Below are 25,776 nucleotides of genomic sequence, written 5' to 3' on the forward strand. Positions count from 1 at the left end.
GCAGCTGAGCCCAGCCCTGGGCTGTGCCTGTGCGCCGGGGGCACAGGGACCTGACGGCACAAGGGGCTTTGGGGGGATTTTCAGCACCCCCGGGGGGCCCTCCCCGCCTCCTCGCCCCCCCCCCCACCCTCTCCCCGCGTGCTGAGGGCGCGTGAGCCAGGGCCGGGCGGCGATTGGCTGCGAGGAGCACCCCGGGGGCCGCCGGGCCGCGGCCGCCCGCCGAGCGCCATTCACGGCGCTGCCCGCCTGCACGCGCCCAGCCTCATTCACAAAAAAACTTCATTCATAAAAGCGGCGGCGGTGGCGGCTGCGGCGGGGCCCGGCGCGGCGGGGGCGGCTCGGGCGCTGCGGGGCCGCTGCCCCCCCGGCTCTGCGGGAAGCGGCGCCGGACGCGCAGGAATATTCAGTTGTTTCTGGATGATGGTGCTGAAGGACTTTGCAGCGAGACTGACGCCGGGAGCTGCCGGCGCTGTTCAATACCGGTTCTGTGCGTGACCGCGGGGCGGGAGCGTTGCAGCGCAGGGATGCTCTTCTCCTTTGGGGCAGCCGACGATGGACATGCAGAGAGCTGGGCACCTGACAGGGTTCATGCCGGTCTGAAAATGCGTTTGTGCTTGTAGCTCTCTTGCTCTGCTTTGTGCGGAACATACGTGAGCTTTCGGTGCAGTCAGGACTCCGCGGTTAACGATGCCACAGCGGCGAGTCTTTAGGGCTAGGCGGGTTCTAGTGCCTGGCTTGAGGCAAGAATGAAGGCAGGTTTGGAGAGCAGCTCTTCAGCTTAAGCCGCTGTACCACTGATGCGCTTTTCTGTGTGCTGCTTTTATTACGGCTTACAAAATACCAGATGTCCATGCAGGTTTAAGCTGCGTCCATTGAGGAAAATAAGCCACTTGAGAGGGAATCAGCAAAAATATCCAATAGGTTTCTGCTTTTTAAGTTGTTTGACTTGCTTGATTTCCATATACTTTATCTACAAGAGCCAATTTATGCGAGAGTATCCAGTTACGGAACTGCCAAGGCTATGAGAGAACGCAGCCAGCAAAGCCTTGGTGGACACGTCCTGTATGTAGGGTTATTCAGACATCCAGGAATGCTGCACAGGGCTAAGTACAGCCGGTTCAGGAACGATTCGATAACATCCCTAGATGAAGGTACACAAAGTACATCTTTAAACATCAAAGGTTCTTCCTCCTCTTCCCATTCTTCAACACCCAGTATACTGACGGAAGATGTCTCCTTGGGGCCACAGGACACCTGCAGCACCCTGTGCACGCTGATCCCCCGGATGGCCAACATTAAACTTGCCAACCCGTCAAATCTGCCGGGGCTGAAAAGCTTCTGCCTGGGAATGAAAGAGGTGCCAAGAATTAAACTCACGGAGTGCGTTACCATCCCGAGCAGCCCAACCTCGCCTGAGATCACCTGCCTCTCAGCCTCTTATCCACAGCCTGACCTGGACAAGCTGTCCCTGGCCCCAAAGCCGGTGGGTGACTGCGCCGTGCGGGGAGCTGAGGAGGCCGCTCCTGTGGGCAGGCAGGACAGGAGCCTCGTGCAGAGCAGTGAAAACGTGGGGGAGCCAGGAGCGACCTACGGCGTGCGGGTGAGTACTTCTCACGGGGTTTTCATTCTCTGACAAAGCAAACTGTGCAGGTGGCTGGAGGGTGACCTCTGTGTTCCCACTCCTGGAGCCAGTGCCCCGAACCATTGACTTCCCCTGTGTATTTCCTGTCCCCTAATGTACATAGGGCTGTGGTGTCAAACTGAGGGAGTTAAAAGGACCACAGCTGCTCCCAGAGGTAACACAGCATCCATTTCCAAAAGCCTATCTTTAGATTCTCTGAGGAGTACAGCTGAGCCGCAATTAAAACAGGAGTTGCTCTGGCCTGAAGTGCGTGTGTTGGAGGAAGGAGGAGGCCCATGAAAAGGGCTTTCCATCCCTCGCAGCACAGCTCCCAGGCACTAGGGTACATGTTGGCCCACGCTGCTGACATGTTTGTCACAGAGGGTGTGGGAGAGCTGCTGAGACCGGGGCTGCTGCTGCTGCCCTGAGCACCTCGTGTCTGTGCCTCCTGCCCTGGGCGGTCAGTGGACAGGATGAAAAAGCCACCCTCCTCCTTTAATGGGCTGTGTCTGGTTTTTGTGGTGAAGATGATATACAGAAACCCCTGCCTATTTCTTCAGAAGACACCCTGAAATATCCTTCCTGGGAATTTTTCTCCTGTGGACTGGGGTTGGTGGGTATCATATGGTAATTAGCAGTCAGTGGCCAAGAGGATATCAGGCCTTCTGGGCTTGGTGCTTTCGCTCCTGCCACACTTGGTGCTTTTCTAATTTTCTTTTCCTCTCTGGACTTTATATTTCTGTAGCTAGACCTTGCCATTTGCCAGCCATTGTTTCCTTCTTCATGCTCTCAACCTCTGACCCTGCACATTTTAGTGCTTACGCTTCATCTCTCTAAAGCACCCCTGGGCAAAAACTGCCCATGGCTTGCATGGAGGGAGCCAGTACAGACCACAGGGAAAAGGCCAGGAAAGCAGTTTAAACCTGCCTCAGAAATACTCATGTAATGGCTGCACTGGCCAAAAGGGCTCCTGTAGCTCTCACAGCGCTTGTGCCTGTCCCAGACATGCAAGGGGGACCACAGGAACAGGCTGTACAAGAGTTTGTTAACCAGCATCTATTCCTCCTGGTGAGCTGCAGGCAGGGTGCTGAGAGTGCGTGTGTGAGTTCTCCGTTTCATGTACAGGAGGTGTCAAAATGTGCCAGAAGGAGTAAAAAAAGCCAGAAGCCACGCAAAATTCGTGTCTCCTGTGTGATGTTTCACAAGCAGAAAACTCTAAAGAATGGTGCAAAGCCAAGAAAAATCAATCAATCAATCAATCAATCAATCAATCAATCAATCCCTTTCCAAATGCAGTAGGACAGGCAAGTCAGAGGTGAGAAGAGCAATAAGGGGAAATAGCCATAGTCACCTTTCCCCAAGCAGGAACGAGACTCCTGCCGGGTGTCCAGCAGCGGTGACACAGCTGGTTTGATGGGATGTTGGGTGAAAGGTGACAGTGCCCCAGCATAGCACCCGCTGCTGTGAGTGGAGCCACAGGAGGCCCCAGGACATTCTCCTGGGGTGCAGCAGGTGGAGGGGGCCAATAACGCCGTGTTGCTATGTGTTCTTTTGTGCTTATTTTTCCTTACATTCTCATAGTAATGCGGGCAGCTCATGTCTTGAGACCAGCAAGCTGCTAAAATAGGTGAATGAACATGTCGGGTGTGACTTACCGTGACAGTGCAAGGGCCACGGCAGCTCCAGGAGCTACATGTTTGGCCAGCCCGCAGGAAGGCCTGTGCTCGGGGATGGCATCAAGATGCCCAGCACATAGGACCTGAAATGTTAATGCCAGAGGTGCGCTCAAAGAGTTCAGTTTCTGACATGGGGAGGAGACCCAGGGAATTCCTTGGGTTTCTGTTGTGTCCCAGGGCTGAGAGTGGCAGCACCGAGGTGTCACCTGCCAGGGAGCACACAAACAAGAAAGGCAGAATGAGTCAAAAAAAAGGAGAAGGATTTGATGGGAAGGTTGTGTGAAGCAGGGAAGGGCTTGTCCCCTCCTGCTGCTGCTACACAGGTTGTATTTCCAGTATGATTTTCTGCTAGTCTTTCTGGAAGTCACCCCGTTTCATGGGGAATGCCTCTGAAGGGTGGCATCACCTCCCAGCACAACAGGAAAATGTTGCTTTCCTGCGTCTTTCCTACATCTTCCTGCTACTGTTGTTCCCGCAGCTCTGGGCCTGCAGGAGCTGACCCAGGAGAGCTGCAAGAGCATTGCCAATGCTTCTCCTGTGCTTATAATAATTGTGGTATTTCAGCTGTAGCCACTTCCCTGCTGCGCAGCACCCCGACACCGTGCCTGGAGAGCTGCTCCGTCCTCTGCACCCTGCATCGCCTGTCGTAAATAAATAACTACAGGCGTACGCACAGCCGGGGCTCTCGCAGGAAGGAGGTGGGCGCTGGTGATTCGTGGCTTCGGGGCCGCAGCTGTGAATGGTGAGCAGGGGGCTCAGGGTGCAGGGTGCATGGGACAGTGTGTGCGGCACCCGGCAGCACCACCCTGAGCACCCCGTCCCACGGGGCTGCACCTCGGCCCAGCTGGCGCTGCCTCCAGGGCCCGTTACTGCGCCGGGTAGCGGCTTCTTAGCAGAAACCTGCACCTTTTTAAGCCATTTGCTCTGTCACAACGGGGAGCATGGGGACAGGGCAGTGCCAACCAGTTCTGTTGGAGCCCTGGCCTGAGTACAGCACTGCAGAAAGGGGCTTTTCAGCACAAAACTAAAAAGAAAAGGGAAATGCATGTGTGTCTATATGTGTGTGTATATATATATATATATATATACACACAAATTTACAAACTTTTCCCTGTTTTTTTTCTCAAAATTTATTGAAAAATTGAAAAGGCATGAATGAAAGGGTCAAACTCTTCCAGGAAAACTTCCGTTTAGCAAAAGCCGTTCTTCATCACAGAAAGGCACAGCTTGGTGCCCCTTAGGGAAGAGGCTGTGCCGCGTGGGCAGGAGGAGCTGCACAGACCAAGGGCCTTTCTGTCTGTCCGCCCCACTGCTGCTACCAGCAGGAAGGTCAGAGCAGGGCACGTCCATGAGGCAAAGTCCCTTGGCTCTTGCCATCCTCAGAAAACAGCAATACAGGGGCTTAGGGTAGCACTGAAAAACCACTAGTGGGTTTTTTGGTGTTCTTTGCAGTCTCTAATCCTTTTTTCTCCCACAAAGGTGTCTGGTCTGTTTTCCAGCCAATTTTGCTTTTCAGCACCAAAGCCACCACAGGCAGCATCTAAGGAAGGGCTGAGAAAACTCCCACCAAAACTACATTGATCTGTGCATTGCTCCTTCCCCGCATCCCTGGCTGAGTGAAAATGGGGGGACACATGAGAGCGTGTCCCCAAGCCCGGCAGCCAGCTGGGCAAACAAATGCTTCCATGGGAATGGGCTGCCCACGGTGCTCATGTGCTCGTGGCCGGTTCCTGCCCAGGCCGTTGTGTTATGTTCCTACAGAATTTGAACCTAAGTCTCACATATGTTTGGACAGAAGCTGTTTAGCAGCAGCACAGTACCTGACTGCAAACCCCGTTGCTTGGGTTCATTATTAGTTGGATGTGGGGTCTGTAGGAGCTGCTCATGGCATTATACATGAATTAATGCCTGTTAAGTAATATGCAAAATTGCAAGGCTGCAGCTGTGTTGTTTAATTAGGAGCTCCATGCGCTGCTCCCTGTATCGGTCCTGCGGGTGAATCACTGGCTGTCATTGGAGCTGGAGCCACTAACTGCGTTATAGCAGGGAATGAAATGAGACGTGGGGCTGGATTAGAGTGTGCCTGAAAAGCTTATTCACATGGGCCCTGTCTAGTGCCTTCATACCTCCTCCCACACAGTCCCTGGTCCTGTTTGCAATCACTCTCCGTCATCTCTTGTAAATAGATGTGAAAGGATGTGTGCATCTTCAGCAACCAGGCTCCCCTCCCACACCTCCCGCCGTCCCAGTGGCGCAGGGAAGCAGCAGCCAGCCCCCGATGGAGCTCCGGATTCAAACACCGAGAGCCAAAGTGCCCTGGTGCTGGTGTTCTCCCCAGCCCTTTGCAGGGAGGTGCAGGGACATCTCACTGTCAGAGGAGCCGTTTTCCTTCCAGCAGCCAGTGAGTCTCTCCTTTCCCTCCCGAGAGCCATCACCTGTTCTGGCAAGAGCTCTCCATCCTACTGCTGACACATCAGTGGGTTCAGCATCTGCTTTCTTTGGTGATGTCAAGTCTTAAGCTCTCAACTTGTTTCAGTGCGAGCATTTTATTTTTCTCTAGGTAGCTGAATTCTGTGGTTATACCTGTGCTCATGGCCCTGGGCTGGTTCCAGCAGCCTCCTGCCTGTGTCCAGCTTCCCCAGTGAAGCTGCACTCCTTCCTCAGACCCCACCTGTGCACCCTTGGCACCGCGATTGCCGTGTTCCAAAACCACCTGGCAGATAGCTTGGGCTCCTTGCCGAGCAGGGGGGTCTCATCCCTGTGGCGTGGCATAGAGCTGGCTGTGCGCTGCTGCCTCTCCCGGGGTGCTGTGTGAGGGCACCCGCAGCTCCTGCCCTGCTGGTGCTTTGGCTTAACCCCCCCTACAGCAGGAAAGCGGGAGCCTCAACCCTGAATCTCCAGATGAGCCCCCTGTTTTTTCATGGGAGCTGCTGTTTGGGTGAACAGGATGGGGAGTAGGGGCAGCACCTGAACTGGAGTCCAGGTGCAGGAGAAGTCTCTGACATGGGCACTGTCATTGTCCCCCACCTTCCCCTTTCTCTCATACTCATCACACTCAGCTATGGAGGCATTGTCTTTACTGTGTTTACATGTTAATTGTTTTTTCTTCCTTGGAGAGCATCTTTTGTTTTCTTGAATGGGCTTCTGGTATCCCATTGTCCTTTCTCTGTTCTCCATGGGCTTCTTCCCAGCTCTGTGACCCCAACCTCTGCCCCGGTCCCAGACCCACAGTGTCCCCAGCATGCCCAGGGCTCTGCTGGTTCTATGTACCCTCCTACTGAGATGTGAAGGTTCAGCCAGTACTGTGTTGGTTTCAATAACCAAGGGCAGCTAAAATAGAGATGCAGTGAGGTGCTATGTTAATGCACTTCCCTACTCAGGCTTTTAAAGACAAAAAAAAAAGGTCTTTTGTGAATCATTGATAAGTTCAGCTTCACTCAGGGTCACTTATGCAAAAACCCAATATTGATTTTTCATCTTTGCTTAGAGTAGCTTCCTACGCATCTGTTCAGGATGCAATGGGGACTCACTTATCAGCATATGACTCACCTACCCCTCTCAATCTTGCTTTTCTCAAGGATAGAGGGGCAGCTCACAGGATGCTTGACCTTATACTGTAGGATCTGAGGTCTCTGCTATGCTACAAGCTGAGGTTCTAGACACATTTTCCATGTTTGCTTTGTTCCCATTAAGCAGGAATATCTTTAACAAGTAAGATAGTTCTCAGCGTCCTTTACAAAGTCATTAAATGTTCATTAGGGAAGCAGTTCTGCTAACCCTTCAGATTCTTATTGATGTCCTTCCAGGGCGCTGACCTAATTCTGGAGTTCTCCCAAGGGTTACATTGCTATCTGGAAAGAAACCAAAACAGGGATAATATAATTGTTGTGGAATCCCTGCCTGACTGCACACATACGTTCTCTTTTTAACACACACATTCATTTCTGAAAGTCTGCAAAGCTGAATCAGATACCTTAATCCAACCACCTCTGAATGGCCCAGCAGAAAAATCAATTCACAGGCAAAGTGACGCAGAGGAGGTAGATACGGGTTCCTTTTTCTGGACACAGAGTGCTTCCTTCATCCTTTCAAAACGAGGACCGAGCATGTGCGTCCCTGCCTGGGGTTTCCAGAGGCTTTGCCTTTCTGCAGGAGGGGTCTGCGTGGGCACTGTGTGAGCAGCGCGGGATGTTCCCAAAAGCCCTTTTCCCTCCCGGAGAATTCATTGTGGAAGAGAGGGTGCAAACATAGAGACCCAGACCTATGCCAGCCTCGTGAAGCAGAGATGTCAGAACACTCCAACAGCAGAGAAATGGATATCAACTGAAATGCTGAAGGAATTAGTAAGATATGTTTTGGGAAAGGTAAACTCAGTGGATAGACTTAGCCTAGCATGCTCCATTGAGATGAAAATGTTCCATAGGTTTGTACATAACATCAAAGGATTCTGTGGGCTGACATGCCATCACATTCTTGATGTTTCTGAAATTTAGTCCTATGCAAATCCCAAACAAGTATTAAAAATAGCCCCCAGCTCTGCCCCATACAACAGAAGCGTGGAAATCAGCTGCTAATTTAAACCAGGTCAGTTTATAGGGCTGGCTCTGAAGAGCTGTTGCTATGAGCTGGAATTGCAGCTCTAACTCCATCTTCTCTAGAGGTTATTTGTCATCAGACGTATAGCAGCATGGAGCCAGTGGGTTCCTCATGGCCGGTGACACTTCCTGCTGCTCTGAAGGGACATGGAGCTCTCCTGCGTTGGGCTCCGGGCGCGTTGGTCCTGCAGGGCTTGCAGAGCCCTCTGCTCCCGTGACATTTCCCTCCAGCATTCATGCATTTCTCCCAGCTCAGTACCGCAGGCTCATCAGTGGGAATAAGCAGAACTGGAAAAAGGAATGACTGAAATTTTGTGCCTCCAGAGTGCTTTACCTTTTTTTTTTTTTTGTACTGTTATTGAAACCACTGATATCTTTATTGTTCTTCTCTACCCTTTTCAGTAAAACAAGATCTATTTAGGAAACAGCTTTAGGACGGCTGATTCGATTTTCCATTTAGACTGTGGTTCTGCATGTACTTAGTGGGCTGAAATCACATTTATTTCCTTCTGTGATCTTCCTCTTACCTGTCTGCTAGACATTAACATAGTCCTTTCCCTCTGTGTTCCGCAGTACATGGGCTGTATTGAAGTGCTGCAGTCGATGAGGTCCCTGGATTTTGGCACACGAACACAAGTCACCAGGTAGGTGGTATCAAACTGAAATTCAGCCCGGGAATGAAACACCCAAGCAATGATTTCTGTATAAAGCCAAGGGTACACGCCAATCTCTGAGACATATAGGAGTTTGCATGTTTTGTTTTCAGTTTTCCTAAGCGACGATTTGAATTATTTGATCATTACAATAGGCTGTTTGCGTTGGAAAATGAATTGTTGCAGGCACAGATTTAATTTCTCTCCTGATTCTTGTTCTGGATGTAGAGAGCCTCCCCCTGCAGCTGCAGCCAGGCCATGCCTATGGGCTCTGTGCTGCCTGCACCCTGCACAGCTCACCCAAAGCTCAGGGTAAATCTGCCTGGGTGCTCACAGATCCCTGCAGCGTTGCTTCACACCTCGTGCAGAAGGTGCCATCAGCCCCTCAATCTAACCAGGGAATGAATTTTTATCAGATGTATGGCATTGCTTGACCCCACGTGCACCAAGGCCATGCTCAGCTGGAAGCGGCGTCACAAGGGGAGCATGCTGAAATACAGCCGTTTCCAACTGTACTGCAGGCTTAAGTTTCCAGGCTGCAAATCAGAAAAAGATGAATATTTTGCTCTCAGATACAACTGAATGTGGTTTAAACATCAAATATTTTGTGGTCTTCTGAGAAGTTTGCAACTTCTGCTGCAGATTGCTGCCAGTTGTTGAGTGTAGATCATTAATATATCACTAATGCACCCGTGAGGCTGTTGAAATGTCCTGTCAGGAGCGGAAAAGCCCGGTTTTATTTTCACCTTTATTCTTGTAAGTCTGTCAGTGCAGGAGTGTTTGAGTTTCATAGTAAGCAGGCTGTTCCCAGCTCAGCGCTGCACGCTGCTGGGATGGACTCGCGGTCCCACAGCCAGGACTGGTGCTCTGCTGGGCATCCCAGCACCTCCAGAGGTTTTTTTGGAGGGATGGGTGGGTGCAGAGTATTTTGGCCTGGCCTTAGACATGTTCCCTCCTCCCCTCAGCTATTTTTCTGGCATGGTTCATGCTGAGGATGCCAGGAGTGTGGTTGAGGCTTCCTGCGCCTGCCCAGCTCTTCCTTCCTGCTGGAGGATGATTTACAGATGCTCTTTTTCTTCCTCAAGTGTTCATATCAAAGGAATCCTGGAGAAGGGAAAGGAACATGGAGAGATAAGTGTTACATTTCTACCTATTGGCTCCCAGGCTTATCAGCTAAAAGGAAGAAACTGAAAAACTTGAGTCTTTAACTGCGTATATACCGCACTGGAAAGCTGCCTGACTTGTTTTACATTCAAAATCAGCAGTTGTTGACATTTACAATCAGCATAAGCACACACTCACCCGGTTCCTGTGTGTGTACATGAAGAAGTGCCTGAGATACAAATGCACTTCCCTCAGCCTGGTCGTTCGCTCATCCCAGGGAGCCAACCCATAGGCTTAGCCTAAAGCAATCAGCCCGGCACACTCAGACCAAGCCACTGCATTCAGCAGCCTCGGCCACAGCGAGGTTATCGCCTGCTTGGGGTATGTGTGCTGCTGCACTTACAGAACGGAGATCTGGACAGTTTGTCTGGAAAATAATGAATATGAATTACTGTGTGACTAGAGCCTGCCAACTTAAATTTGGCTGAAATAGTAAGGTTTTGTTAACGAGAGCTATGTGAAAACTTAACAATGGAAATATTTCCATCATCTAAAAAAAATGCCACTGCTGACCTTAATGGGCTCTTTTGTGCATGAGAAATTCAAAACTTAAACTGTTTGCAAACCAAATGCTGAAGTGCTGAGTTCATGCATGCAAACTTTAAAGTTCGATCGATTACGAGCTGACTGCAGTGAAGATAACATTGATTATTCCCCTATTGTTCTTCCAGGGGAGTAAGTTTATAGACAGCGTGCACAATGCACCAACCAAGGAGTAATTGCAAATGGTCCCATTTTAATATTCTCTGTTATTTGTACTGGGGGTTAAAAAATATTTTCACTCTGATGGCATTTCCCTAAACAGAGAAGCATCTTTGGTTTTAAAGTGATGTAAAAAAGATCTCTAATTATTCCTGCTCTCTGCCTGGCTTTATGTGTATTTGCATTCTTAGTCTCTTCATCTCTAAAATTAGAGGTATTTACCTACTTCACACGAACGCTGGAAAGATCAACAAGCTCATGTTTGCCAAAGTGCTACGAGGAGTCCAAAGAGATGTGCGTGGAGGATTTATTTTCTAGTTTCTTGCTGGACTTGTATTTTCAGAGTCACTTACCAGGCATAGGATTGAGGAAGCCAGGAGGTGGCCTCTCCAGCACTGAATGACCACACAGAGATGCCTCGTGGCTGGAAGTTGAACGACCGCAGCACAGCAAGGGAAGGGCCGGGTGCTGGGGTGCTCTGTACCCTCCGTGCCTGGACGGTGAGGGTGCCAGAGGGGGTTTCAGGGTGCCAGAGGGGATTTCACTGCCGCAGTTTTCTCTCCCAGCTTTCTGCCCTGCCAGCCTGTGACCCAAGCCTTAGGCTTTTCTGACAACCCTCTCATTTTGCGTAAATATATGATCTCAAATTCCACGTAGGTGATAAGTTTAACACCAAGCAATAACAGCAAAGGTAACAGGTTCTTCTGCTTGAGAAGCTTTGCATTTTTTTGAATGGCCCCTTGTTAAATCAAGCTTATTATTAGTCATTATGTTTGGGCATTTGTGGGAGAAGGGATTCTGTATCTCAGATCGGGGCATTAACTTGCAAACTTGAAAATGGTCAGGCAGCAAAGGGCGTCTGAAGCGTTCTGCTGGGGAGGGCTGGTGGAAGAAAGCTGACTTTGTTTGGAAGATTAATTTCAACTTTGTTGAGACAGACAATCCCTTTCTGTTGGATAGTGTAGGCAGAGCCCTAGATGCTTAAAAGCAAATCTTCAACAGCATGCTTACTTGCTTACATCAGCCCATCTCTCGTCTTTGAGTCTCATTTGGGGGAACAATGAACAAAGCGGCTCAGTGTTACTGCCAGCGCGTAGCTCTCCCGCACGCGCGGGCTCGGGAAGCAGCAGCGAAGAGCATCTGCCGTGGGTTTCACTGCAGAGGTGCGGACCCTGAAAACACCTGTAGACTGTACAGCTGAGCTGATCTAAAGGCTTATGGATGCCAAAAATGTGGCTGTCCTTGTTACTCTGTCCTGCCCCAGTGCGTGCTGAGCCCTTGCTGGTGGCCGCAGCCTGGCTGGGTGGCTGCTAATGGGCAGAGGGAACAGTGCATGCGGGGGTGGGGGGTGCACCAGATTTTTGGAGAGAAAGCAAGAATTCCCAGCACCACCAGCTCCCGCAGCACTTGGCAGCATGGGGACTGTGGCACCGTCCCGGTTCGGTCCATCTCAGCCCAGGAGGTGAGCAGCTGCCTACAGCAGCGTGCTCAGGAGCCTTGGTGACCCAGTCGAAGAAGCATGGTCCTGCTTTCCCATCCCAACTCCTGGATCCCGTGGAACCGTGCCAACCTCAATCCTCACTGACCGGTGCCCAGCAGAATAACCCCTGGGAAGCTCCCCCTGCAATGGATGGGCATCTGCCAGGGCCAGGAGCAGGACCTCTGCAGCAGGTCGGCTGCTGGAGATGGCCCAGGAGACCAAAGTGATGCAGAATAGTATTTTTCAGGATGGTGAAAAGAGCTGACCCAAATCTCTTCCATTTACTAGGGAAAGTGAAAACTGTGTCAATGAAATGATGGCCGGTCTATGTAATTGTGTGTGCACTGCAGGACCAACAGTGATTCCACTTCAAGTGGCAGAAGATGCCTGAGGAGTCGAGGAGCAAGATGTTCTTTGCCTTAAACTACAAGAACAATTGAAATTCCTCACAGCTCTCCTGATCTCATTCTGTGGCTCTCAGGGTTGAGAAGAGCTGCTGCAGAGTATGTGAGCGGAGTTATCTCATTCAGAGTGATTTAAAAGAAAAACAAAACAAAATCCCCAAACCAAAGTGTTTTGCTTTAGGATGAATAACAAGGATGGGAGAAAGAAAAAGGAGCAACATGACTGGAATAACAAGTCCAAGTTTTCTGCTACTGCCTTAAATTTGGAAGATGTCAGATGGACAAGCAAATGCCAGAACCCATAAGGCTGCACATTTATCCAGAAACAAGGCGATGATCTATAGAAGCTATGCACAGGTACATGCCATCCAGCAGATCTGAAAGCAGAGACTGCTTGAACAGCTGTAAGAATGAATTAATAGCAGATTTCCAGAAAGAAAGCACAGATACAGTAAATCCTATTTCAGTTTATCATGGACATATTGAGAGCTTATTTTCTTCCTATTGTACTGTGCAGTTTCTGGTTCATGTCCACCTGCCCATTGGAAATGACTGAAGGTTAGAAGTGTTCAGGTGTAGCAGTAAGGTGTTACCAAAGTGCTGCTTTTCACACCTTTAAAACAATATTTGAGAAGGTTTATTAGATCACCTGGCAGACCACCCAGAGGTATGCAGCAAGAAATGTCTCTGAGATGATTTCTCCTACCAAAAAGAGGTAATAGAAACTATTAAGTAGAAATGCCTACTTTTCGGTTCCTGTTTGCTGGCCAAGTGATCCAGAGCGAGGTGAAGTGGGCAGTCACCACACTGGTTTGGACAACAACTGGATCTATTGCTGGTAACTTTGCCTACGACGCCTTATTCCACGTGGGCTGCCTCAAGCATGCAAGAACGCATTTGTCACCAAAATAAATGACTTCCCTACTTTTCCAGCTTGTTCTGCATCTGGTTTTCTTTCCAGGTAGAGCTAGACTTGAAGGCTCCAAGCAGCCTTAATGTCTTGGCTCTGATTTTAATTTCCTTTAATATTGAATGAGAAGATGAGCTCTCATTTTCCAAGCTGATTATTGGAATCTGCAAGATCATCCTGCAGGATGCGTTTCCCATTCATTTTTTTTTAGTTTTGGCCTTTCTACTGGTAACACCTAAATAAAACAAGAGCTAAACAAGAAGGATGTCAGGAATTTGCTTCAGAAGCGTCTTTTCAGCTGGGCAGGGGAAGTGTTTGCTCTAAAAGGCTAAGAAAAGGCAGTGTGTCAAAGGCTCTGTTTCTGACCCATCCTGTGTAGCCCACGGTGAGGCTCTTCCCTGCTGTTTTCACTCACAACATATTCATTACATATTTATAATTTTGCCATGGGTGAGGGTCCATTCGCTTTGACAGTCCCAGGGTTGAATTTCTCAGGATGTTCTCTGACAAGAATATTCAATGCAGCATCACTGATTTTCAATGCTTTAAGATATGGAAAGATACGAACTGAGACCTCAGATTTGAAAAAGAACTGGAGAAGCGGCTTATGGCTCCTTTTTTTTTTCCCCACTTAAAAAAAAACACCCTATAAAACAAAAGAGAAACCCCAAGCACCAGAAAGGCAATGAGGGCACTCAGCTGGGCTCACTCAGTGTGCCCCTGCTGCTCTATATAAGAAGGATTAAGGCAGGGAGAGCTTCCTACCTGCCAAGCAAGAGACCTAGCAACCCTACTGGGAAAAAGGATTTGGAGGCATTAGGTCCTTTGAGTTTCTTGTGCTTAGTTGATTTAAAACAGCAGCAAAGAAACAAACCCAACAAACCGCATTTTCTTGAGGTGAAACTGGTGTGTTGTGTGACGAAAAAGAACCAACCCAACCCAGGCTGCTGAACCATTGTATTTTGTTAAATAGGTTTGTTGGGTCTTGTGTTGGTTTATGGCGTTCTTCTGTTGTTTTTTTTTTAACAGTGGGAGGAAAGAAGAAAGAAAAACAACTGGGAAAGAGCTTCCAGAAGTGTTTTAAGTGGGATGATGATGATAAATTTCAGGGTTGCTGGCCCCGTTACAGATAATGTATGTGAAATGGTCCAACAGTTTGTGCTGTACTTTTCTATTTGTAGGGAAGCAATAAGCCGTCTGTGCGAAGCTGTATCAGGTACAAACGGAGCTATAAAAAAGCGCAAGGTAAATACTCATTTAGCTGAATGATTAATTTTCTATATCTGCTTTAGATAAGCCAGATACGTGATTCCCTAACAGGCTTCAGTCTCTGATGGAGTTAGTGCACGTTAATCCGTATTTCTTTAAAACGTTTTTCCCATTATTGCCATAAACCCCATGTACACACATATTGTATTCAAGGTTGATATTTGTTAGAAGATCTCTTTGCATTTGATCAAGCCATTATCCTTATTCCATTTAAGTTCTCAGTAAGATACCGTAAAATCTACTTGACTTTATGTTTCTGCCCCTGACAGAATCAACTGACAGACTTTTTCTCTTTTTCCTGTGTTCAAAGCCTCCAGTGAAGTTTCTGTCTTCTGTACTTGGCAAAAGTAACCTTCAGTTTTCTGGCATGAACATAAAGCTGACCATTTCAACAAGCAGCCTCACTCTGATGAGTGTTGACACGCAGCAGGTGAGAGACGTAGAAATCAGTGTCCTTTTGTCTGTGCTACTGTGTTCTCCTCCTTTTGTGGCTTCTGAAGGAAAGGCTGGGTGCTTCAAAGGGAAAGCAGCATCCTTTAGTTTTCTTGTGTGTGCCTGGTAAAGCTGAATTACATGATGCCTCTGAATTTAAAAATGAGAGCACTTTGGAGGAATTGGACTGTAGAACGTGCCCTTCTTGTTTATGATGGTGTCTTCAATGGCGAGAAATCCTTAAGCACTTGGCAAACTGTTTCTCTGCATGTGTCTCTGCCTGTGTAGTGCCTAATAAACAAGGCACTAGTCCTGACTGGAGTTTCTGACAAGACCTAGGGAAAAACACCTGATATAAATAATGAGTCAGATCTTGGCTTTGTTGTCATTCACAGCTATTTCACAGATGCGAAATATATATGCATAATCAGTTATACTGTGCAAAGACTCTGGGCTCCATCAAGATGTGTTCCTGAGAGCCTGGATCAGCTCTGGAACTGGGGTGTGCTCCCTTCTTGGCAGATGTGATGAGGAGCTTTGTGTTGCCCTCCTAATTCCTCCATCAACTGTTGGCTTCAGTTCCCAGGATGATCTCGTCCAGGGCAACCAAAGGGTTGCAGGGGAGCATCAGGGAGACAGTTTTGGCTTCCTGGCTCTGGGGTATCACTGCACTGAGCTGATGCCATGCTGAGCATCACGCAGCTCCCGGGGGTTTGCCTGCAGCACAGAGGTCTCCTGTCCCTTGGATCTCTGTGCTAGGAGGAGTAAGGGTTTATGGCACCAGGTTTCCCTTCTTTTCCGGTACAGCGGGTGAAACTCTTGAGGTGGGAAGCTAAAGCATGGCCCTTCTGACTTGTTCCTATTTGTAACTGGACTGAAAGCTGGCTGGACAGACCTGCTTCCAAATGCACTGATGTGCCCAGTCACTGCACACACGGGCGTGCAGGGCACTGTCTTGAAACTCTTTCTAGGTCTTTCATTACTAGACCTTTGCAAATGGAAAGTCCTATTTATTCTCTTCTTGCCATTATGTTTCAGTGTGTTCACACCTGTGTAATCTACTGCACTTGATTTTGTAATAAAGAGCGGTTTGTCTCCAGAGATGAGGTAGGGCTTGAAACCAAGAAAAATCAATGCTTGATCTAGGTAGTGAAATTTCCACCAGGTAACAGTTTGATGCTAGTGGTGAGAGAGAATGCAATCAGTGGAGTCTATTTGTAAAAACACCACTATTACATACACCAGGCATTTAAATAAAATTGTTGGTAATTTTAAAATGAATGAATATCTCAAGACTTTGTAAATGCATCCAGTGTCTGCAGTTATTCCCCTCTTTAGCTTCATAGTCTCATTTAGCTTCGCACTGACCAGGTTAGAAGCTGGTGGCTGAATTCATTCTGAAAAGCCTTTAAGGAAGATTACTGGGGGATCTAGATGTTGCTAGGCTCAAACATACCAGCATTTTTATCTCCTTCCTTCACAAATGATACGTGCATGTATTAATGGCTTGGGTAGACATGAACTAATTGCTTGCTTTATGAAGATATATGCTCTGCTGTTTTCTAAATGTGTTGCACATGAGCATGTTTAACTAGTTTATCATGCTTTTCAGATTATTGCCAACCATCACATGCAGTCCATCTCATTTGCTTCTGGAGGTGACCCAGTAAGTATTGATTTATAAGATATACTTCCACAGGTATAATGAAATTATTATGAGAGTAAAAGTACCTGCAGATACTTTGCTTCATCCCTTCCTCTCCACAAGCACTGAGTGCACCGCGCTTCTGGATCACGACCAGTAACACAAGAAGGCTGAGGCACTGAAACTGGAAAGGAGACATGGAATAAACTCAGTGGATCTTTGATAGCCATGTGTAGTTCACTTTCCTGCTGCCCTCAGTCAGCCTCTGTTCATTCAAAAGCCCTTGGACTTAGGGATCTAAAAATAAGAACACATGAACATGGGAATTGCATCAGATCTGTGGTCCCTGCCATCCAATACCTGTCACAAAAGTGGTCAGCACTGGCACCTCTGAATTTTTAGACTAATTTTGAGTTAAGGAAACAGCTCCCATGAGACAGATACGGCATAACCACCTTCTTCCTGCAGACACGGGTTTTTCGCCTAATATCATAGTCATGAAGTCACTGATGTTTTCAAGCAAGAGCTTTTCTACCCTGTTCCAAACCCTTTATTGCAATGATTGTTAGGTGGAGAATTTGTCATCCATGAACATGCCTCCTTCCCTCTTCAAATCTAAGCCAGCCCAGCCAGCATTCTGAATTTTACACTCCGTGGGGTATGAAAATGGTATCTTTTAAAATTGGTTTTGAATTTTCTGCCCTTCAGTTTTGTCGAATGTCTCCCTGTTCTTGTGTTATGAAACAGGGAAAAGAGAAGGCTCTGGGTCATGCTTTTGATAACACTGGGGTGGAAGCCAGATCCAGCTTCAACTGGAAAATGACAGATCTGCCTCTTTGGATTTAGGAGCAGGGAAGGGAAAATAGCTGGGAACCAGCTCTGTGTGGTGCTTAAGGCATTCTGAGAGTCTAAGAGGTTCAAATTTCACCGTAAGGTGCCTGTGCTATCCTAATACACCGCATGTGCAATACAGTCCTTGGGCTTCGCAGACCCTTCCCGATGTGGACTTCCAGGTAGCTCCAATGCTGCCACGCTTTTGTGCTGAGCATCGCAATGCTTCATCTCCAAATTCCGGTTTTCTTGATAGATAAAACAATTTAAGTATGCCCTCAAGCTGACTTGTGTTTGATGTATGTACCATGCCTTAGATGCTGGCTGTCTAGTTTGTCTTTATGTAATATTTCCAGTTTGGAAAATTGAGGGATGTGTTTTCAGACCTCTGCTCAGTGGGTTGGATGAGTAACGCTTCAGGGCTTGTTTACCTTTTTTAGTTTAAAATATATATTATTTTCTTGCTTTGGTCTCGTATAGTGATCCTATCAGATCTCACAGGCTACAAGGGGCTGGGTTTGGTCAGTACTTAACGGCAGGACTGCTGAGAGATGTGCTTGCACACAGATGTGCTGCGGGAAATGGGTTTGCTGGTGCAACCTTTCTTACTGGGAGAATATGTGAAGTCTTGCTCAACAGTGGTAACTAGAAATCTAGTGGCACTTCACGTAAAGGGCAATTTTGGTAGCTTGTTCAGATACATTTTCCAAAATTCCCCCAAAATGGGCAATAGTTTCCGCAGGACCTGTGTCTCCGCCTGCCCTGTGTTTAGTGTCTAAGCCCAGTTCAGTGTTGCTCTGCACTGTTAAGAAGTAGCAATATTCTACCTGAGAAGAAAACCTATTCTGGCTTTATTTTAAATCAAAGTCATCCATGCATGTCCATAATCATTGCAAAGATATAAAAATAGTAGGCACTGCTCCAGTTACTTTAGTCGCTCTCTAGATCTGATTGATTTTAGAAGTGTATCCTAAAATATTTATGAAATTCAAGAAAAACCTGGAAGGGAATTCAGTTCAGTAAATGCATAGGAAATATTTAGCTTTCTTTATTTTAATGGTATTAACTTTGGAGATTTTTTAAACAGATCTAGGACAGGTTCTGCTGGCCATAAGACCTGCCTGTCGTGTCATTCAGTGTGAATTATTAAATGATTGTTCTTGTGCATATTGCAAAAGGGGGCCTTGTTTCCTGCCAGCTGATTGCATCTTCCCTCAGGAGAGCCATGCCTTTAAGCTGCAAATTGCATTTTCCCCATCACGCCTTAAAGATCCAAAATAACAAAATGCATCTTTAATAATTAAAAGAATGTTATTCATTACCTCACCATCTTTACTATAACGCTGAATTATCAAGTGACTCTTTGCTTTAGCAGTATGACTAGAAATGTTAATTTTTCTATGCCAGTTCACTTTTTGGTTTCACTAGAAAAAAGTAGGGAGTTATTTCATTGTTGGCTGGAAAGAGAATCTCAAACGGACAACTGGGGTTGTCTGATCTCAGCAGTGGCCTTGAGATCCAGAGTGATTTAACCTGATTGTAGCCAGAGTAAAACCACACAGCAGCACCTCCTGGATTACGCAATATTTTAAAGCTGAACTTTTCTCTAAAAAGCCTTCAAAACTCAATTTTCCTGCAGTAGCACTATTTGATCTTCCACCGCTATTGGTAAGGACTGTCCCAGCTGAAAGCTGTGGCTGGCAGTCCCGCAGCCCTAATGCACGGTACGGGAGAGGCTTTGGGCTGGCTGGGAGCAGGGAAGGAGCAGCAGCGCCTGCCACGGGGGCACCAGTTGTGTTTCTACTCCTGTTGCAGTGTTTGGAATTGAAAACCTAAAGAATACCAAACGGTCTAGTGCATTTATTTCAAGAAAATGGTTCCAGCACAATTACTGGGTCTTTAGCAACCAGTGTGTCACTGACCTCTCCCCTAGCCTGCTTTGCTAGCACCTGCAGTTGCCTTCCCTGAAAGAAGTACACTTTTTAAAGGTAAAAACATATCTCTCTATAGTCAGCTGTTTTGTTATGGTAGTAGGGTTGTTCGTGATATTTGTCATCTTCTTTCCTATAGGATACAACAGACTACGTTGCATATGTGGCAAAAGATCCTGTTAATCAAAGAGGTATGGAAACAATTTCCAGATTGTTATACATGTTTATATGGTTGCTTTATCCGTACCAAGGAATTTTTTTTAAGTTTTGAAATGAGAAAGCTACGGAACAGCTCATCATTCGGTACAATTCCTGACTACCCTGTGTGGATATGGGTGACAGTATGCAGGCTGTGACTTTAAACATCATATTCTTTGTGCAACAAAGTGAGAATCTGCAGGTCAGACTCAGGCTGTACCAACTGCTGGCTCCATGAAGGGGTAGGAGCCTTCCCAAGCTGTCCCTGCCTGGGGACAACTTCCAGATGAGGGGAGGGCTGTGAATGAGCCTCCTCATCCGCCCCAGACTCCTGGGTGTGTTGCTGGAAGGCAGAGTGGGGTAAATACTCAGGTGTTTGACACTTTCTTCCCTCTGGAGACCGACCCAGGGGGTAAAATCATTTTTGCATTGCTCATTATTTGCCTGCAGCGTTAGAAAGCTCACCCAGGTTGCTGGAGCCACCCACACTTGTGTTTTCATGCTGTTTTACATCAAAACTGCACACTGGCAGGGCTGGTTCTCTCCCCTGCTTCTGCTTACTGCTGGACAGGGAGAGAAGATACAGGAGCGCTCCACGCAGGAAGCATAAATGGAGAGTTTATTTTATTAAGGTATAAGTTGATACTATGATTAAAAAAAAATACCTAGGGCAATTTCCTTAACACATCAAAAAATCTCAGTCTGGAAAATGTCCTAAAGCCATCCAGATGCAGAACTTCATGCTTAGGTTTTCTGCTGTAAGCAATATAGCTTCTGTCTCTATTTTCTGGGATAAAGTCCGTTTTCTTAATTCACGTAAGGTGTCTCTTTGCAGCATGCCACATACTGGAATGCCCCAACGGGATGGCGCAGGAGGTGATAAACACCATAGGACAGGCTTTTGAGCTCCGGTTCAAACAGTATCTGAGGAACCCATCCAGCCTGGTTACGTCTAATGAAAGGTCAGCACGTTCTCAATCACTTAATTGGCAGTTTTCTTCTCTTTCCTACATTTCAGGAAAGCAATATACTCCAAAGAGTGATCTATAAATAAGATGTTTTGGATATGCTTTCTGGACATAGTATATTCTGTATGTACAGAGTACAGTCTAAAATGAGCTTATCCCAGTAAACTCCACTGATTTCAGTGACATTTGTACACGTGCATAACAGCATAGAATTCAGCCATTTTGTTGCTTTGAAAAATAGCCTTATCTTAAGTGATGCAAATAAGCTGAACAGATGTTCGAATTACTCTGCCCAAGAAAGTTCTGCTCTATAAATAGGGCACACACACTGAGCTCAGTCCTGACCTGTGCCAAGTTTAAGCTCACCGCAGTTGTGGTAAGCGTGTGGTGGGCAAAACCAGCAGTTGTAATTCATCTTTCTGCTGTTCTGCTCACATCCTGCACATTGCACAAAGTACAGGACCTAGACTAATTTTTGGACCACAATCCTCCATTTCAACGATGCTTTTTCCATTGCCCTGAACACACAATTCTTGCTCTCATTTATGGCTCTCCTCACAGGTTAGCCATGCCCATTTTTCTCAGTCTTTTCCTTGCCATAATGCCAAATTTAATCACTTGCTACCTCCCATGAGCAGGTAAAGGTGTAACACTGCTTAACTGCATCCTGAGCACTGGCAGTCGCTGTTCTGGAACAGAACTGATTTTATTACGTAACAGCAGCCTCAGCTCCAGTTTATATTTATTTAATTCTATATAGTGGTTTATGCCATTCCACTACTAATACTGGTCTGTTCTCCCTGGGGGGGAATAACCAGAGGAAGAGCTTTTCCTATGCAACTCCGCTGGGTTATGCCACACGTAAATTGGAGCAAGGAGAGATGGAAGAGGCTGATTAGATTCCTGCCTTGAGCCTTATCCGCAGCCAGCCTTGCAGAATGGTCCTCGGGCAGGGAAGTCAGATACGGCTGTGTGAATGAGTCACCCACTTCCAAACTGCTATGAATCACGTAATCAAATACTTGCACTGCATATCGCATAATCAGCTACTTGAACTTTATCTCTTTCCTGCTCGAGGCCTTTTATCCAATTATATTCTTGTCAAACAGAGAAGCAAGATTTGAGATGAGTTTTTTATTTCAGGACTGGAGACAGTACAGGAAGGACCTCGTTGTTTTGCAGTGTATCGGCTGTACATTTAAACTATCATCATTCTGGTTTAGCTTAAGAAAAACACTGAGCTCTCTCCTTCGTATCATTCAGTGCTTTCTTCAGTCCGAAACACAGCAGTTATATTGATTATGGTTATTAAAATCAGGGTACTTTCCACTCAGGAAAACGACTTTTTTTTTGGCAATATTTGATCGTTTGAAAGAGTTGCAGGCTTATCTAACTATATGCATGAGGTTTTGATTTTTCTCTTCTAAGTCCCCTCCCCAGCAATCCCTAGATTTATACAGGTGAGACAGAAGCCAGATGAATCAGCTGGATGGTTCATTTTGGACACCTTAGTTTTAATAGGTGGCTCTTGTATTTTCAAGGCAAAGCAAAGTGATCTGGGCTACCTGGTACTAAGAAAATGACTGTACCTCCGTGCACCCTGAACCGCAATGACTTCGTTTTTAATTCAGGAAGAGGTAACTGGAAAAATAAACAGCTCTGAAAGTTCAGGCCCAAAGCCCTTTACAGCCTCCATATGGCTAATCTGTGTATTGTGCACTGCGTGAACACTGGGGATGTTTGCCTGCATTAGAAAGCAGTTGATTACATCAGTTGCTTTTTTTTTTCCCCCATATTTTTTCAGTGAGGCAGCAAATACTAATGGAGCAGCTGGGAATTCACAGGAGAGGGAGGATCATGAATATTACAATGAAATCCCAGGGAAAGAGCCTCCCACAGGTGGAGTGTTAGACATGCGAACGAAAGAGCAACCAGACCAAAGGGCTAACTGTCTTATGCAGTGCAAAAAGCAGTTTTGCTTGGTAAGTACATCTTCTGCAATAACTATTTGCCTGCCTATTATGGGAATGAGTAATAGTGTGTTACTGTGGTGTAAAACATGGCATTAACATCAGAACCAGGTCCTGATTATCCTGGGAAAGCATTTTTTTAGGCTGGATTTAATGATGGTTAGTACATAATTGAATCCCAAAGCACTTTCTGAATATTAACTGGTTTGTCCTTAGAGTACTTTTAGGAGACCAAGTAATACTCCCTTGTTCACTCGTTAGTGGTGAGAAGAAAATAGATACAGATTTAAATGGCTTGTCTGAGAGAACATCTGCAAAATCTGAGACTTCCTGGCTCCTGATTCTGTGATCTGATGAATATTTCATCCCATCCATTATGCTCTAAAACCTATACATACATCACTGCCTGCCTGCAATGTATATACAACATTAATTACCTGTGGAGTGTTTCAGGAGGCTCTGTGAAATCAGCTACAGCAGCAAAAGATGTGTGTATCTGTGGCTTCTGTCTGGGAATAAACCCCAATCAGTCAGGCAGTAAAACCAGCCGAGTTCAGAGCAGTGGCAGAGACTTGGGCGGCTGCGGGCGAGTTCTGGGGAACACCAACATTTCCCCACGCAGGGAAGCGGGTGCCACCGCTTTGCTCGGAGGGAGCACATCAGCCGTGCCTGCTGGAATCCAGCTGGTGCTGGCTAAAGAGTGTTGTTTGTGTCTGGTGGCAACTGCTCCCGGGTTCCTCTGTGTTCCTGTGCTGCTGCTCCATGCATTTCTCACTTTGGTAACCTCAACCATACTTCACATCTTGACTGGGCCTGGTGGTCTCTGCCTCCCCAACCGCCCTCTAAAAAGGTGTTTGACTAAATGCTGGGTTGGCATGTGAAGCTCACCAGAGTTGTTGCAAGGAGTTATCCTGCAATGTGTAAATGCAAATGCTTTTTTTTTCCACAAAGTGTCACTTTTTGTTATTTCCTTTTTGTTCTGTTGACCTTCTAGGACAGCTCAGACAACTTGGTGACTGTTTCACTTTCACACCATGATGTCTGTAGCTATTTTTCTTTGTTTTTATTGCAAGGAACGTTTATAAGAAAACATGAACTTTATTACCTAGGAGTTATACTGTATATTCTAAACCTTAGATACATAACAGGGTAGCTAACAGCTTCTGTGGGGATTGACATGACACCCTGTGGAAAGATCAGTATCAGCATAGAATTATATTTGAAGAGATGGGAAATTTTTGTGAAGATATGTTTAGTTACTTGTATCCCAATTAACTGGTGCATGGATGTTGTAAAGTCACCTGAGGCTTCTAAGGGACTACTTTACATGACTGTTTTTACAATTTTTCTACAGACAGGCAGCCCGACTTTCATCAATATATATGAAAATTGCCCTGAAGAAAACAGAACTGTGGGTATGTACTTGGTTTTCCTTCTCATGCATATGTAGAATTAACCAAGGCAGACTGCCCTGAAGAGCTGCCCTTTGGCTTTCGATACAATGGTGAAAAGTGTTCTACTTAGTGGGTCCCTAGATGAAGGGTGGACAAAAAAGCCTTACAGCTTTTCTAAAGGCCACTAATCTATCTTCGTGTCTGCTGGCAGACCTATTCGTTTTACTTGTCATGATACTGTACAGTAGCTCTTTGTGGTTTTCTAATTCTCTTTCATGCTCTTTGTTGTTTTATTCCCTTTCATACCCTTTGGAAAAGGACACTGCGTTACTTAGCAGTCTCTGAAAATGCCCATTCCCCCTCAAAAAGCTTGATGAGACCCAAACTATCAGCATTGGGTGGTTGTTCCAACAGAGCCTTTGACTTTGGTTCCAGCATCGCTGGCTTCTCTGTGTGACTGTGCCCTTTGCCTGCCTTGGGCAGCTCTGTCCCCCAGATCCATTTGCCTTCAGCAAAACCTGCTCTCTGGGGCCCTGGGAGATCAGCAGCCTCCATCCCTGCTGGCCTTTCCTTGCCACAGCTGATGCCCTGAGCACTTTGCCTCACTTATCTCTTCCCAATTAAGTCTTTTTTGAATTCCCACCTGCACTGCTCTGAAGTGACCCATGACACTATCTGTGGGGGCTAGTCCAGTTTCTTATGTTATTTCTGATTTAAGGAGAGGGTGAACAAATAAAAGAGTGAATGAATAGATCTATGAATAAAACGTTTTCTAAAGCGTAAAAATATGCATGCTATTTGGCTAGCTGAAGTGCTATTATTTTCATATCCTGCAGGGGATATTCTGTTAGCCTGTTCCTAGGCTTGGATCCTAACATGACAGATGTGGCTTTGGCTCTCCAGGCAGAGCCACAAAGTGCCAACCTCCTCCATCTTCCCCGCTCCACCAGAATAGCAAGAGAGAGAATTGTTCAGCTTCCCACAAGCTTTTTTTTTGTGGTGCAGAAGGGAAGGAAGGGGTTTTGCGACAAACAATGTATATGGCTTGTGTCTCTGTAGAGTCATGTGTATTTATTTCTCTTCAATCAGTTGGGGGTTTACTGCTGACATTGACTGAAGCAGAACTGAGCCAGTGCAGAATGTTTTTGAAAGCTTCATTTTAACTCATTTTGGATAGTGTACCTTGTGCCTTCTAGCCATAAGGAAAAATGAGTTCATCTGCTCGTTTTTCTTTCCTTAGGAATGACTTTAGTGGGATATAGAAGAACAACAATGTTCCCATTTCAGCTTTTGCCATTGTTTTAACATTAATTTAAAAAAAAAAAAGGAAGGTAATAATGCATGCTATATACTAATCGCAGGTAATCCTGGTGAAAGATCACAGAAGACAAAAAAAGAGGCAAAACTATTGAAGCCTGCCTACAAAACAGATCTTTTTGATGATCCGTGTTACATCAACACGCAGAGCCTGCAGTCGGCTTTCTGCACAGCCCGCGGTACAGCAGCGACACAGAGCCATGGGAGCCCGCTGCGTCAGCCCAGTAGGTTCCATTGCAATGCCATGTCTTTGCAAGTGTTGAAAAGAGGGGGCCTTGTCAGCTGTGTACATGGAGAAAGGTTTTAGTTTCCCCATAAAAAAATATAGAAAAGATTGAGGAAGAGAATAACCTTTCATCTTCTGTGGTTGGCTGGTAACAATCAATAGTGTCACATTTTTCCCAGACAATAAGAAGAGAGTCTTTAAGATGATACAAAAGCTTGGGATTGCAATCTCAAGGAAGAGGCTTCCCCTGTGTGCTCAAGATCTTAACCATTCTAAGGTAGAAGTGGCCTCAGTTGCCTTTGCTTCACAGGCAGAAGCATGTGAGGTCAAAGTGGGATCATTATGACCATCTTTTCTCAATTCTTGTGTAAGTGGACATTGAATCTCATC

General features: G+C 46.5%; 1 protein-coding gene across 1 annotated transcript in view; it reads left to right on the top strand.

The window, feature by feature from the left end:
- The first annotated feature begins 259 nt into the window (after positions 1-259).
- Positions 260-25,776, top strand: part of SHC4 (SHC adaptor protein 4) — a 28,680-nt gene continuing 3,163 nt past the window's right edge. The window contains exons 1-10 of the mRNA XM_065847322.2: positions 260-1,600; positions 8,466-8,536; positions 14,387-14,450; positions 14,785-14,904; positions 16,519-16,572; positions 19,453-19,504; positions 20,347-20,473; positions 22,284-22,461; positions 23,804-23,864; positions 25,205-25,384. Of these exons, the coding sequence (XP_065703394.2) occupies positions 1,022-1,600; positions 8,466-8,536; positions 14,387-14,450; positions 14,785-14,904; positions 16,519-16,572; positions 19,453-19,504; positions 20,347-20,473; positions 22,284-22,461; positions 23,804-23,864; positions 25,205-25,384 (1,486 nt within the window). The 5' untranslated portion in view covers positions 260-1,021. The remainder of the gene's footprint in view (positions 1,601-8,465; positions 8,537-14,386; positions 14,451-14,784; positions 14,905-16,518; positions 16,573-19,452; positions 19,505-20,346; positions 20,474-22,283; positions 22,462-23,803; positions 23,865-25,204; positions 25,385-25,776) is intronic.

This window comes from Patagioenas fasciata, chromosome 12, assembly GCF_037038585.1.
Source record: "Patagioenas fasciata isolate bPatFas1 chromosome 12, bPatFas1.hap1, whole genome shotgun sequence".
Classification (NCBI taxonomy): domain Eukaryota; kingdom Metazoa; phylum Chordata; class Aves; order Columbiformes; family Columbidae; genus Patagioenas; species Patagioenas fasciata.